The following is a 14,129-nucleotide window of genomic DNA, read 5'->3' on the forward strand; positions in this document are numbered from 1 at the left end:
TAAATTTTCAATCAGCTTTCGTACAGCTTAGTACAGAAATTCAAATATTTAAATATTCAAATAGTCATAGAAACTTGAAGTTATTAATCGATCGATTCATAATTAGAAAAACCGCACATGGTTCATGGACTAATGAATTACAAACTCTTCCAAGCCACGTGAAAAATTAGAACATTCTTATCGTAGCACAGTGTTGCGCAATTATTACACAAGTCCTTCAACGTCTGTGTCTACAAGATTTGAATGGTCCATAAATGTCGACATTGTAAGTTAAAATAATACTGATTGTACATTGTAAGAATATAGCTAACGTCGCAAACCGGTGTGAGATCTCTATTTGCTCTGCGCAAACATGAAACTTACTGCAACCTCTAGGAGGCAATGGCGGAGCTGATTCAGGACCAGGTTCGCTCCATGACGTTCTTAGACCGGTCTGATCCACTCCATCCGTAGGCGTAGGTAAAGAATGTCTCAATGGTAACTTCGGACTTAACGGTTTGCTCAGAGATCTTTGATGCGTGGGTCTAGGCGGAGTAGTCCCATAGCCCACAGAACGTGGTCGAACTTCACGTTGCGGTATAGGTGGTGGCCCACCGTCTACTCTTGTGTAGAAACCTTCATCTTCAGGTAGGCCATCGCTGTCCGCGTGAGAAATTCTGCAGCCTGCCGCTTCCAATGTAGCTGGACGTTGCTTTTCGTTAACGGGTAACGGAGGTAACGGTGAACTAAAGAAATGAAAAATAAATACGAAAATTCAATTGAAAGACGATTGTTTTCTTGCAAGTTTATTTGCAAGCACAAAAAGCACAATTTGTAATTACTTGACAATGCTGTCTTGATGAATTGTTCTTTGTCTTGCTAGTGGACCAAGACCTTGTTTCAGCTGTGTAAATCTTTCGTTGAGTCTCTTGTGTAGCGGTTGCACGCCAGCTGGTGCAATTTGTCCGTGTAAATTTAATCCCGCCTCCAAAACGCTCATTTGGTCGAGAATCAAACTCTTCAGTCTGTTTACGTGTGGTACCATATCCGGATTTTGTCTAGCGAATTCAGGCGTAAGAAAGGCTTCTTGGTATTTGGTGATGCCACCCATAACGTTCGCGTCGATGATACCTTGGAGTCTCATGCTAAAGGGGTTAATATTTCGGTTAGGTTCGGCAGTGTATTGCGCGACAAGTCTCCTCAATTCTCTCTCCACGCTCAGCATAGTTTCACAGGCGTATTGTACAGGCGCTAGTAGCTCAGACCTCTTCTCGATCACCTCAAACCATCTAAGTATACCGGGTAGTTTCGCCTCTGTGGTCAGCGTGGTTCTTTCGATCCAGAGAGATTTAAACTCGTTCTCCCGGTCAACAGGGCCTCTATGAAGTGGCCGATCAAAGATGAACTTCCGAACGTCATTAACTAGATAAAAGGCGACCACTCTTTCTGGCACTTCTGCTCCTCGACAGGCTAGGCTGTTCTCCTCGGGGATTGGTTTGACGTTACAAATTTGTATATCTGAAATGTTGCATTTAATGTGTTACCAAGTACTTTTGATATACTCACTAGATGAAACAAATCTCTATTTAGATTCTACTTTCTTAATTACGTTCATAAAAATAAGAAATTGCATAAGCATCCTAGTAGTTAGTATATAGCTAAGAACCGGAAGAAAAAACAACGAATTAACTTACATTGTCCTTCGGAGATAAGGATGCTCTCATCAGGCGGTGAATTCTTCATTAATATTTGTGCGCTTGGAAATTCAGTCTGTAATCGCTGTGTGAATGCCCCTATTCTCTCGTATTCTAAACCGCGATAGATGAACAATTTATTCTGCAGAATCACAACAAAGAAGATTAAATTCGTCACGTTTAATTGAATCTATTTTAGACCTAATCTCATTTATAAGTAATACCTACCCTAACGAAAAGAGGAAAACTAAGACCGTAGAATCCTACTCTAAAATACTCCGGCTCTGGCCGAAGTTGTGTCAATATATTGTCCAGTAATTTGGCTTGTAGTTTCAGTAAATGACTTAATTTTGCATAGTCGTATAATCTAGTCTCGTACAGCACTGCCAATTCCTTACACAAAGGAATACCTTTCTCCCAACATTTGCCTCGATCCAAGTCGTGAATTATTTTATGATAAAGGACCTCCTTTCTCTGCCATTCCGGCTGTTGCGGATGCAAGTGATCAGCAGGTAAAATTGTAGAACCCCAGCCAAGCTGATCGGCGTATAATTTCATTGTAAATCCAGCTTCTGTATAATTTTCAGCTACCAAATGTAGGTCGTGAAGCTTGTAAATATAACGCAGGTACATCTCTTTACGATTGAATTCATTCTTGTAAAAATTCTGCAGACAAAAATCAAGATCCATTGTTATTTCTATTTTTGTTTTTGATACAAATTTGTAATGTCTCGCCTACCAATAGATTAACAGTGCACGACATACGCTTGTCGCGATTCTCGTCCCCCTGAATTACGCTCCTGTAATCTAGCAGTCTTTCCAGCAAACGCGTAATTGACGTGATGAAAGCAGTTCCGCTGTCCTTCCAGGTTGGATCTTCTGACTGAACTCTGTCCAATAATCTACGGACAAAAATAGAATAGCATGATTTAAGTATTCCGTTCACGTGCGCGTGTAGACGTATGTAGTTTAATTGCGAATCTAGACGACACACTTACACGGCGCTAAGATGCTCCCTAAAGCAGCATGAAATGGCAAATGAAAGTTTTAACGATGACATAGAAAAACTATCATTGCTAATGATATTACTAAGTTCTAATGATTAGACTGCGGATATTTATGCCAATGCATATTTTTATGTACACGACTAAAATAATAAGACATTTAAATATTTTATATATTTTTGCATATTATGTTCTATGCACTCTTACATCCATAAATCTCTCATACGTGCATAAAAATGTGCATTTATACAAATGGAATTTTTTATAAGAAACGTTCTAGCAAAAGTAAACGACTACTCACATTGTGTTAAACAACTGTCTGTACTCGTCGTCACCTTTATTCTCGCTGATCAGGATATCCAGTTTATCGATCAATTCCGATTCCACGGATTTGAAGCTACCACGAGCTCGTTGCTCGCACTCCATCATATCGAAAAAGATGTGCAAAGTGGCCTTCCTCAGCTCACTCTCAGGAACTAAGGTAACTTCCAAGAAGGGGCCTACCATTCCAGGAATAAACTCCAATTTACGATCACCCAAATGATTCCACATGGAGAGTATTTGAAAGCCCATGAACACTCTCATGTCCCTGTATTTCTCAATGATCTTTTCACGCTTCACTTCCGAAAATTGTTCGAGTTGAAGAGATGGCTGAGTGAGGTACGCTACGGCTAGATTAAAATACGTGGACCAGAGCTGCGAATCGAAGCTAGCTTGCGACGCCAAAGGTTGAGCGAGTTCCTGCAGGGACTTTAAGATAATACTGTTCGCCTGCATTCTAATTACTAACCAGTCGGGTGGAAAAACTTCCTGTCTGACGAGATCGCGGAGAACTAAGAAGACTCTCAAAAGAAAATCCTTCAGGGGTTTTCGTTCACCTGTATGAGCTAGCTCCTCCCAAAGTCGAACGTAATGGTATTCGTCTAGAAGCTGAAGCAAGCCTATCAAGCAAGCTACCAGGCAGCCCAACACGGGGCCACTGGTATTTATTACAATCAGAATCGTCTGTATCAATACATCCAAGATAGAGAGGCAGAGGGTCTCGACGTCGTGTTGAATACAGTTATTAACTTTGTTAGTATCTCGCCCCCTTTTGTATAAAAAGCTGAGGATTTCTCCTAGAATCTCCGTACAGGATCTAAGTTCCTCTCGTCTAACCAAATGGATCCTCAAGTGTCTACACATCGTAACCAACAGCAGATTCCTGCTCTCGTTGTCCTCGCGAAACAACAACGAGGTGGTCAGATTTTTAATAGCCGTTAATTTAGCCTGCGTGAGCTGCAACGGTGGTTCTCTTGGCACCGAGTCGAGCATCGTGCAAGCGAGTTTCGCCACCTCGAGAACTGGCAGCACGGCGACTAGCTGTTCGAAGACTGCCGAGATGGAGTAAAGCAAAGCTATCTGAGAGTGAAGCACCATTTCGTACGGGATGCCCAACATCTTGTTCAATGCGGCGAAAACGCAGTACAGATCACGCTTGAAACTGTCCTCGTATTGACCAGCTGTTGCTCTGGCGAATAATAGGCGACTTTGAATGATGAACTTGAAGATATACTCCAGAGAACGGAAACACTTGATTATAGGCTCTTGCTTCTCCGCCGCGGTCACCCAATCTGCACAATGTTGCACGCTACTTAGAAGACCTTTATATACCAATGCAGCGGCGAAGTGGCCGGAAATGTAAGCATCCATGACAGGTTTGAAGTGCTCGAACTTGGAATCCTCGAGAAGGCTGAAAATGGAGACGAGCACTTGGAAGACTAAACCCGAATGAGCCGTGGAGTTACCATCCTCTGTGTGGAACATGGAAAAGAGCGCATCTAAAATGTCCTGTAGAAACTTGACCAATTCCTCGCCGTCCAGCCGCAGTACACGACCTAAAGCCTCTGATATTCGTTCCGGATGTGCCTTCCATTGCAACAGGCTTAGGAGGTCTACGTTTTGCGTCAATTTTGTGCTGCAAAGCAACGTTTGTACGAATACGGCCTCTTTGGGGGATCTGGAAAACGCTGGTGAACCTGAAAAACACGCAAGAAATGAATAAGAGAACGAACAGGAGACGAAAGTGCTTGATTCATGCGTAGATTCGAATAGCAGAATTTCTAAAATCAGCAAAATTTAACTAAAAGGTTCTCTCGATCATACCTGTTGCATTCGGTTCTCGAGCGCTACTAGGCAAGGAGAGGTAACTTAACGAATCCAACTTGGAACGATCTTCGCACTTGTAAATATATAGCTCATGGGGGCCATCCTGAAGAGTAGCTCCCCCAGGTTCCATAAGACGCACGAAGGCGAAGGAGAACAATTTCTTGTCGTTCTTCTCGCGTGCTGCGTCAGAGAAAAGCACGCTATGTTAAAAACTGCGGATATTCGGTATGCCAAAAGCTCTTAATCTACAAAGAAATTTCCACGACGTACTGGAACAGTGCCGGAATTCAAAGCGGACGTGGCTTCCGTAAAACTTGTCTATAGGTATGGCCAATCGAACTGTCTCGGCCCAAGATGGGCTGTTGTGATGATATATAACTAAACTTTGATACTCGGAACTGCCCTCCATCCCGGCTGCGCCAAACAAGCATTCTTCCAGAGGTTGACCATCCGCGTCCAAGACCAAAATCGTCACCTACAGATTCGTGTTTAGACAGAAATGTTATCGTAACTGACGATAAGCGTCTCTACAGTTTGTATTTCGATATCGACGAATACCTCGATATTTTTCCCAGTGGATTTTCCGCCTCGTTCGAACTCGCCACGTTCCAGTTTCAGGTACAAGTCGTTTCTCACGTCACCCGGCATGATCACGTCGGAGAACCCTAGCTTCTTCGTCAGACAGATATTTTTGAAAAGCAGTGGATTTTCCTCGCGAACTTGAGTCAACTCGCCGTGCAGGACGCGCAGTGAAACCACTATGCCGTAATTAGGCTGGCCCGGAAGTGGAGAACACTTGTTGTTACGAATAATCTGCTCGTGTAATTGGTAAAACTCCTTTTCCTCCCCTTGGCACACCTAAGACAATGCTGCTTAGACTGGTGGCTCGAACACCCTTAACGTTTGTCTTAGCTTTTACACTCCTTTTTCTTTATGAAGGTCTTAGTAATTCATAAAACTTTGGACAAACAGGAATGTAGATGAAAAGTTTCTGCACAAGGAAAGCGGGCAGATAAATCGATCGACTTGCTACAGCTTACCTTGAACGTCATTTCCAGTTCCTCCGTGTGATCCTGCGTGGCTTCGGCAAGCGAGAGGACCGCGACACCGTGGGGTCTCCTGTAAGTGGCAGTCCCCGCTTTGTTTTTGCCCGAATCAGAGTAAAGCATCCTGCCGCATCGCATCACGTGCGCGACCATGTAAAGATCCCTGCTAAGGTCCGCATTGCCGAGATCCGTAAAAATCGTGCAATTACTATGAATCTTCTCTATGAAGCTGGAGAATCCCTCTTTCGAGATTCGAACCAGGAAACGTTCGCTTAGATATTGATTTCGTTTCGCGTCGTACAAGGAGAAGTAGATTTCCGTGTCCTCGCCGATAGAGTGGCCGAAATCCCTCATGCAGAAATACAGGTGATGGGTGAGCACCTTTCTGTGCTCCTTCCGCCTGAGGGTTCCCCTAGCCGACGACCCTTGCGAATTTTCTGCGCTTTGAACGTGCTGAAATCGATAGAACGTGAGTGGAAATGCGTAAATATCGCCGCGAACCGTACACGCTATCGTATTAATTATACAAAATTAATAACTATAAAACAGCATTTACGTGAATCCTTTACGGCGCGAGTAGTCTACAAATCTAACGAGTATCCACGACAATATATCTTATTATTTGTCACCGCGTGAATCTTTCATTACACGTAGCTCCGACGAGCTACCATCGATGACCGTGAAGTATAAAAACGTTGCAGCTCGATCGATCGGTAATTCCGCAATCAAGATACATCTAGCGAAAAATAAACAAGCGTCAGGATACTTTTGAGCCGTAATGTACGCTGGCAATCGGTGTACAAATCGCGGCGATCGCTCGTTCGTATTCGACGAACGCTATTCTGTCCCGCGACGAGATATCTAAACGGCGAATTACAAATATAGGAATTTCGATCGAACGATCGGCAGCATTCAAAATTTCATGTCGCACGGCCGTGCACCGAATACACCCCCGGAGCTGACTTCATTTCAATTCTTGCGGAGTATTTGAAATGGTCAGCATTCCAGCTAGAATTTCAATGAGCCTCAGTAATACGCGTTATAGCGAGGTATGAACGCTCGAAAGCTTTGCTTCTGTCCCTTTCTTTCCCTTCAAAAATATCGAGCTCTAACGCCAGTCGTCGTTCGCTATTTCCTCTTTCTTTTTTTTTCGTGTCAGCCGTTCGTATTTCTTGGATTCGCCGTTTCTTGGACTCGTTTTACCAGGAATTCGCGGTGATCGTAAAATCACGCCAGGTCTTTGGGAAAATGTTCTGCCATAGTAATTACCACGTGATAGAGTTCCACGATTGACATCGTTTCCGGATCCACCATATGAGCACCCTGACGGGGCACCAGGTCCAAGCCCAGTTTCCTGAAACATTGAAAATATCGTGCGATAGTACAAGAGGCTATTTACGAGAAGCGACGATGTATATAAAACGCGAAATCCTAGCTTCGGTGCTTCGTGACTTCAAGAGATACAGATTCCCTTAATTACATAAAAATCAATTTTCCGATTAAAGTCACAATGCTCTAGGTAAAGGAGCCCACTTTGTCCAATTCGAAGAAGGAATAGTCAACGATGTGCGTCGAGTTTTCATTTTTCAAGATACGTTCCATTAAGAGTCTTTCTCTCGGATAAAACTACAACAAGACCGAGACGAAAGGTTCGAGGATCGTTATACGAGCGAACTAAAACTTCCTCCCACTGAATGGATTTCGTACGAACGAAATTCCGTTGCACAAAGTAAGTACGAAGATGACTCGCATGTATGCAAAGTGCGCTCAGAACGGACTCTTTAAATTACCGAAAGATCAAAGCTTCGGTAGAAGTCAACACCCTCAGCGGATCAGACGAATCTCTGCGCTGGTCTTGTCTCGGGCGGATAAAATTATCGCAGGGGTTGAAGAACCATCGTCGAAGATGATCAACGAGGAAGGTGGAGCAAAATCGAGGGAGTAACGGCCGATCCAATTAAACCGGGCATCGAATCAGTTTGAGAAGTTTACTTCTGAAGTGGCGGAGCATACTTAACTTCCCATGACCCCGGACGACCGCATGCCATAGGGCCGACGTGTTCTCGAACGCATTGGGGCCCTACAGGCCCGGCTACTCGCCAGGGTCCTCGCGTGGCCCCTTCACCTTGCAGGAATGCAGCTATACGCCGTGCGTTTCGACTTGGCTCTACTCAACTCGGATCGACTCGCTCCTCCTCCTCTTTGTTTCCTTGCCACGCGTACAAATGTATAATAATGTACATGTACTGAGATTTGCATCGATGTACGCGCCGGGCTTTTTGCCTTCGACCATTTCAATTTCGTGTCAGAGATAAAGAAACGGAGACGAACTGGAGGACGTTGCGAAACGAACTGGAACGTCGCAGAAATAGCTTCGTTAATTGTAAACGTTGATTGAAACGCAACGCGTCGAATTGACTAGTATAATTCGCGGTGACCTGAAAATTTGCGCAGACCCTGAGTAACTTTGTTGCGAGCATATGTGTACGAGTTGCAGTTTCGTTTTTCATGGGCTATCAGAATATTTGTAGAAACGTTTTGCGGTATAGACGTTACGGCAAGGTATAGCGAAGCTACGATATTTCTAATCGTAATGCAAGGTCGTTCTTCGTTAACTTCTCTCGGCAGACATCTGTGAAACGTAAAGTCATAAGTAAATTTATTTTGACTTTATTTAACGAAGGTGCTTATAAGAAAAGTCAAGAGAGTCTGCTGTTAATCGTTGCGCAAATTCGACTAAATTCACTAGAACATCCATCGGAGATACTTGCCAATGTATTATCCACGTCGAAGAGCGAAGTTACGCTAACACCGTGACCGTTCGTAACTTCTTTCCGCGATGCAAAAATCAAAAGTTCTCCAGCTAGAAGCAAGCAATTACTCAAGTTTGATACTATCGTGACTATTGTATTTTTGTTTCTCGTGTGTCCTGATAAGATGACTTGTATAAGAGAGTCAAAGAAACTGGTCGAGACAGCCGTCGTTATTTAAAACGAAGATACTTGCGGTGGAAAAGACGCGCGACGTCGATGCTGTTGAAGCGATAATTAACGCTCCGTTCGAACACGTATAGGTACATAACAGCGAATTCCGAATAGATTTTGGGCGGATCGAGAAAATTAAGTGGTACGCTCGAGGGAGCGTTGCTTTTGCTTCTCGCTTTGTCTCGTGCCTGTACCCTACTCCTCGTTCTCCACGCGGCTACGTTACTGATCCTGCTGATTCGGTAAAGCGTCCTACGCCCTCGCCAACTCGCCAGGTAAGGCCGCAATTTTTCCACCCACTGGTTCAAGTCGATCGACGAAACAAATTTTCAAACCTTCGCATCTCTAAACTAGGAGAACGTCGTATTTATTTCGCTGTTAATACGTTCGCTGTTATCAAAATTACCTTCTTTTATCTCTTTTTCACCAGAGGTGTCCTTATTCCAAACGACGATAACTGCCCCGGTGCATACTGCCCATTGTTTTCTTTAACTTTCTAGAAAAGTCATTTTATCAAGAAATATGAAAGATAAAAATCCAACGCGTCATCGTGTAGATTTCATTACTTGACCTAACTAATCGCACGAACTCAACGTAAGCGTCGATAGCGAACATCGATGGGGCGTTTCACGATCCGCCGACGCTATACGGTCCTGGCTATCCTGAAAGGTCCCCCCTCGGGCCTCGCTTGATGGAATGCAGGTGAGCAGGCAGAGTTCGATGCGTGGAGACAGGTACAGGCAATGTCTGCCACGTCGTTCGGACCTATGTCCCATTCCAAAGATATCGGATATATTCCCTGCAGGCGGCGACGTTCGGTTCACCGCGAGAATCAAGCCGTCTAGCTCGAGAAACGGCGGACGAGCCTTCCTCCTTCGCTGCTTTCTCTTCGTCTCGAGAGATCTCGATTACTTTGGATGACGAATTCGTTCGGCCAATGGCCGCGCATCGGCCATCGCGGGGATCCAAAAGTGTCGATTTACAGCCGTGTGAAATACCGCCTCGTAGAGACGATTTCACGCATGACAGATTTCATGGAACTTCTGATCCGTAGCATTGGTTCTTGGATTGTGTGACGTGTATCGAAATGTAGGTGATCGAATGGTGATAACGAGAGACTGGAAAGTATGCGATGTTCAAATTGATTATCGATGAATAAGCGAGCAAGGAAATATTCCAGTAAAAAGTTAGAGCTTATTATACATTACGTATTGTATTATTTAGAAGCATTCGGGCAGCTGAGTCATATTAATGACATTTTACAAGTCGTAAATTATAATTCATAAATTATACTCCAGTATTGATAAATAATACATATTACTATTATCGCAGTACGAAGTTTCCTTTGGACCATCGATCTTCTTCAATTCCCCTTAAAACAGACGTAGAAATGGAAGTACAGTTCTAGGAGATACTGAAAGTTTCATTGGTTGAGAATTATTAAAATAGATGGCGCGTGCTCGCAAGTTTAAGACAGTTCGTGGCTCGGGCTAATTCAGACACGCGTAAACGTCGAGCTAATCCCTCTGGAGTCTCCAGATAATTTGAAAAATCGATGTCTCAAGAAAAAGAGAAGATTTCGTACCGACAATAACAGAGAGAGAGGGAGAGAGAGAGAGAGAGAGAGATACTGTTGCAAGTCGAGGTGGTGAACTTTTCAGCTGCGAGGTATCCTTTGCGGAGTTCAGTAACCATTCGGTAGCTTTAAACGCTGTAATTACGTCGGTGCTGCTGCGAGTTGGTGGACTCCCGTTTCTGCTTCAAACTGACAATCAATTATTAGCCTTCGTTCGCCTCGCACCGTTCCGTGCGCTGTCTTTATATTCCACCTTATTCCTCTCGCTTTATACCGACCAATTAGCTCCACTTTTTTTCACATCACTGCTCAAATGAGAATTATTTTTGATCATAAGGAAGCTCTAGCTGTTAGAAGGTTTCTCGCAAACTTTTTCACTGTGCTTTGTAAATTTCAAGTACAACTTCATTTATCACTCAGAGAAATAAAGGAAGTCTTTAACTAATCCATTGTTTAACTAATCCTTCAACCCAATTTTATACGATCAGATAGGTTTCACTATAAATTTTACGCCTTAAATTCCTATATTCCTATATTCCTAAATTCCTATATTCCATTTCCTATAAGAAGCTGATAGTGCTTATTTCTCGGATCTGACATCAGAAATACAGGGAATGTTTAGGATAAAGAAACATTTCTCAAGTCATTGATTTTGAATTCTTTTGAAGATATAAAGTAATTCTAGCAATTCAGAGAAAGATTTTATACAAATAACGTCATTATTTCTTAAAACTGCAGAAAAAAGGACCATTCACGGTTCCATTACAATCAAAAAATGAGGATCGTGTGGAAACAAAATCCGTGGAAATCGTACCCGTAATTTGTGCGGTGTGAGTTCTCGCGTCCGTGTAAAACGGCCTTAATAGGAGTGTTTCCTGATCCCGGAACGAGTAACGAGACTCGTACGTATAGCAAAGGGTTCGTGGGAAGACGAACGCCGCGTCTGGTTCGCCCGAGGGTACACGCACACAGAAACACAGTTCGTGCATCGAGTTACTCCACAATGAACGCCCTGGCGACTCGTGGCCGCCCGAGTGCAGTTGCAGTTCCGTGCCGTGTAGGTCTCTCCGCTGGCTCCAGCAGAAGATAGGCAGTGGTAGTAGTACTAATAGATGTCAGGGCCAAATCCCCACGCCGCCACGATCTCAATTAGATCAAATGACGCGCGATTAAGCGCGATTAGCCGCGAACCTTTCAGTTTTTCGTCGTTGAAAGTCGTTTTTTCCACGTCTGATTACGACCAACATACATATTTCTTCGAGCCTTTATGTCCGTTTACAATGACCGGAGAATGGAACTTTTCTTACTCATTGTCCTAAAACAATGTATGTTTGTTGATGATCGAGTGCATACATAGCCGGTCATTGGTATTTATCGGGATGCTAGAGCCCTCTTGCACAATAGTTATCAACTAACGATAATAGTGAATTTACGAATTGTAGGTTATAGGCTCCCTTTTTACAAATCTGCAGTTTTACGTTAAATGGGATTAATCGAATAAGTTGTAATTTGTAAAATTGATTTCCAGAACATTTGTTTCATTGTCAAATTTGTTGCTGTTGCCTAAGATAGTCCTAATGATATTTAGTACAAACTGAATGCTTTTCTTTTATTTTTACTACAAATCTATCGTTTCATTTGTATCATACTTACCTCGCAGATAATGTAAACTATTAGATAAAGTAAAATTTGTTGGACTTTACCAGTAAATATACCTAGTGAGTAAATGTCCTAATATTTAATATTCCAATTGTGTTCTTGAAAAGTTACGTCAGTCAAGCACAATGGTCAACATGGAGGAATGGAAGGGGTCGTATGACATGTAGAGTAGGTTAAGACCACGGTAGGATTCAAATGGTACGCGTTATCTCTTAGAAAGTGGGTAAAAAGAAGTATCGATACCAGGTGTACGCTTATTAAGTTGGACGATCGTTGCCATTCATTAAATTTCTTTCAGCGAAGTAGCCGCACGTCGGTAGCCGCGAACCATGGAACTCCCCTCTACCTAAGCGCTTTTTCCCTTCACGATGCGCTACCTCTCATCGTACAGCCCTGGGCCCGAGTAGAACAACGCCAGCACCGTGCTACGCCGAGGCAAAGGCAAAAAGAAAAAGAATGCCTTACGGGGAATAGAGGCAGCGTTTCCCAACCTTCGGGAACCTTTTCTCGACGACTTGGGTACACTTCGAAAAATGTCACTTTCTCCCCCCTCTCTTTTACGTTCCTGCTTGCATTGTGCTCATTTCTTGCTAGGTAAGATTAGAGAGTCGGTGACAAAATATTTCTTATCCAATACGAAACACCCGATTATCGATAGTAACTCGTGTCAAAGGTGCATAACCTCTCGATGTTTCAAATACATACACGGGAATGATTTCTTAAGATTAGTATTATTTATTGAAATTATTTCAGGTTCATTTACTTCAGTAATCCATGTGTCACGAAACGTTAATTGAAGAATCAGAATATGATGTAACATATACTATTTCACAGAAGCAAACCCATTCTACAAAAAAAGTTAATTATTCCAATAACGCTTGATGGCTGTGTTTTATATTTAGAACTTGGTAATCTGTGCAATGTGCACAACTAAGAAGGCAGATTCGAAGAATCCGAAGGATTGGGAAACCCTGAAACGAAAGACGTGAGGGGAGCGCGGTTATGTGGCCTGGAGTTTCATCCCGTACCACCGCGTTACCCCAACAAGGAAGCAGAATACATCGAAACGAAGGAACGAAGAGGGCCATGGAGAAAAGAGAAAGAGAGTTGCGTAGAGGGCAGTGCATACGAGCCTTCAGGCACGCTCATTAGAAATAATAATAATTACTACAACACGGATAATAAATGTTGCCGTTTGCTCGATACATGCTCAACTTGGAAAGTAAGTTAACTACTACTGACATACGGTAATTAAATAAATGAAATACGTTCGGTCGAATGATTTATTTCTCGTCTACGTTCGACCTAACACGCTCGAGCATCTCACACTGTCACACTGTCTAACTAGCGACGTCAAAATTTTGAGAAGACGCCAAGGAAGAAATCCTGTCTGCGGTCATTGCATGGAACCGTTACTCGCACGCATACACGAGCATAGCGACTACATGGACATCATCGACGTTACATCAGAAATTTACTAAACCAAGTTGTGCAGATTTTACGCCCGTTAAAGGACGTTTGTTCGCACGTGCTTTGAAGCAATTTCTCTAATCCAAATGAATGTAATTTTATAAATATTATTATATAGTTTCTAATATAAATTAGCTTCTTTATTTTCTAAAGATAGAAAGAAATTATAGGTAGATGGTATATAGAAAATTGATTAGAGTTACTATAAATTGTAGGCTATGTTCGTTGAATATATGATCTTACGCTGTAAAGTCAAAAATCGAAGAGGCAAAAGAGAAAGGAGGACGAAAGGGGAAGACGCGCGAGGAGAGGCTTTAAAGAGCCGAAGTGAGCCTCCTTTGCCAGGGGAACAGGTTCCCGGCATGGTTATACACCGCGTATTCACCGAGCTGAAAACCTTGAGCTCTACGGATAGAGAAAGAAGCGTTCGTCTCATCTCTCTTCACAGATGCTGTGGTTGCGGTTGCTCTTTACAGACACATGATACGAATCGAAAATTTAAACCCGAACCCACACGAAGCGAGCAACTTTGAAATCCAGCAACGAAAACTCGCATAACTTCAAAGATT

The 14,129-nt window shown here is 43.0% G+C and overlaps 1 protein-coding gene across 3 annotated transcripts in view; it reads right to left on the reverse strand.

Moving 5' to 3' along the window:
- LOC117241788 (dedicator of cytokinesis protein 3) overlaps nt 1-14,129 on the reverse strand; it is a 54,625-nt gene that overhangs the window by 1,198 nt on the left and 39,298 nt on the right. Inside the window, exons 1-13 of one of the 3 annotated variants that reach the window (XM_033507902.1) lie at nt 7,662-8,088; nt 7,141-7,225; nt 5,866-6,324; nt 5,384-5,683; nt 5,096-5,300; nt 4,823-5,005; nt 2,979-4,695; nt 2,672-2,689; nt 2,413-2,575; nt 1,902-2,339; nt 1,674-1,815; nt 822-1,497; nt 364-725 (exon numbers count right to left, since the gene is read on the reverse strand). In XM_033507902.1, coding sequence (XP_033363793.1) covers nt 364-725; nt 822-1,497; nt 1,674-1,815; nt 1,902-2,339; nt 2,413-2,575; nt 2,672-2,689; nt 2,979-4,695; nt 4,823-5,005; nt 5,096-5,300; nt 5,384-5,683; nt 5,866-6,324; nt 7,141-7,185 — 4,708 coding nt within the window. In that variant the 5' untranslated portion in view covers nt 7,186-7,225; nt 7,662-8,088. Of the gene's footprint in view, nt 1-363; nt 726-821; nt 1,498-1,673; nt 1,816-1,901; nt 2,340-2,412; nt 2,576-2,671; nt 2,690-2,978; nt 4,696-4,822; nt 5,006-5,095; nt 5,301-5,383; nt 5,684-5,865; nt 6,325-7,140; nt 7,226-7,661; nt 8,089-14,129 lie in introns of those variants that run through there. The other 2 variants (XM_033507900.1, XM_033507901.1) reach the window with 2 other exon arrangements.

The sequence above is a fragment of the Bombus vosnesenskii genome, unplaced genomic scaffold (assembly GCF_011952255.1).
Source record: "Bombus vosnesenskii isolate JDL3184/JDL3185 unplaced genomic scaffold, Bvos_JDL3184-5_v1.1 scf7180000016261, whole genome shotgun sequence".
NCBI classification, from domain to species: Eukaryota; Metazoa; Arthropoda; class Insecta; order Hymenoptera; family Apidae; genus Bombus; species Bombus vosnesenskii.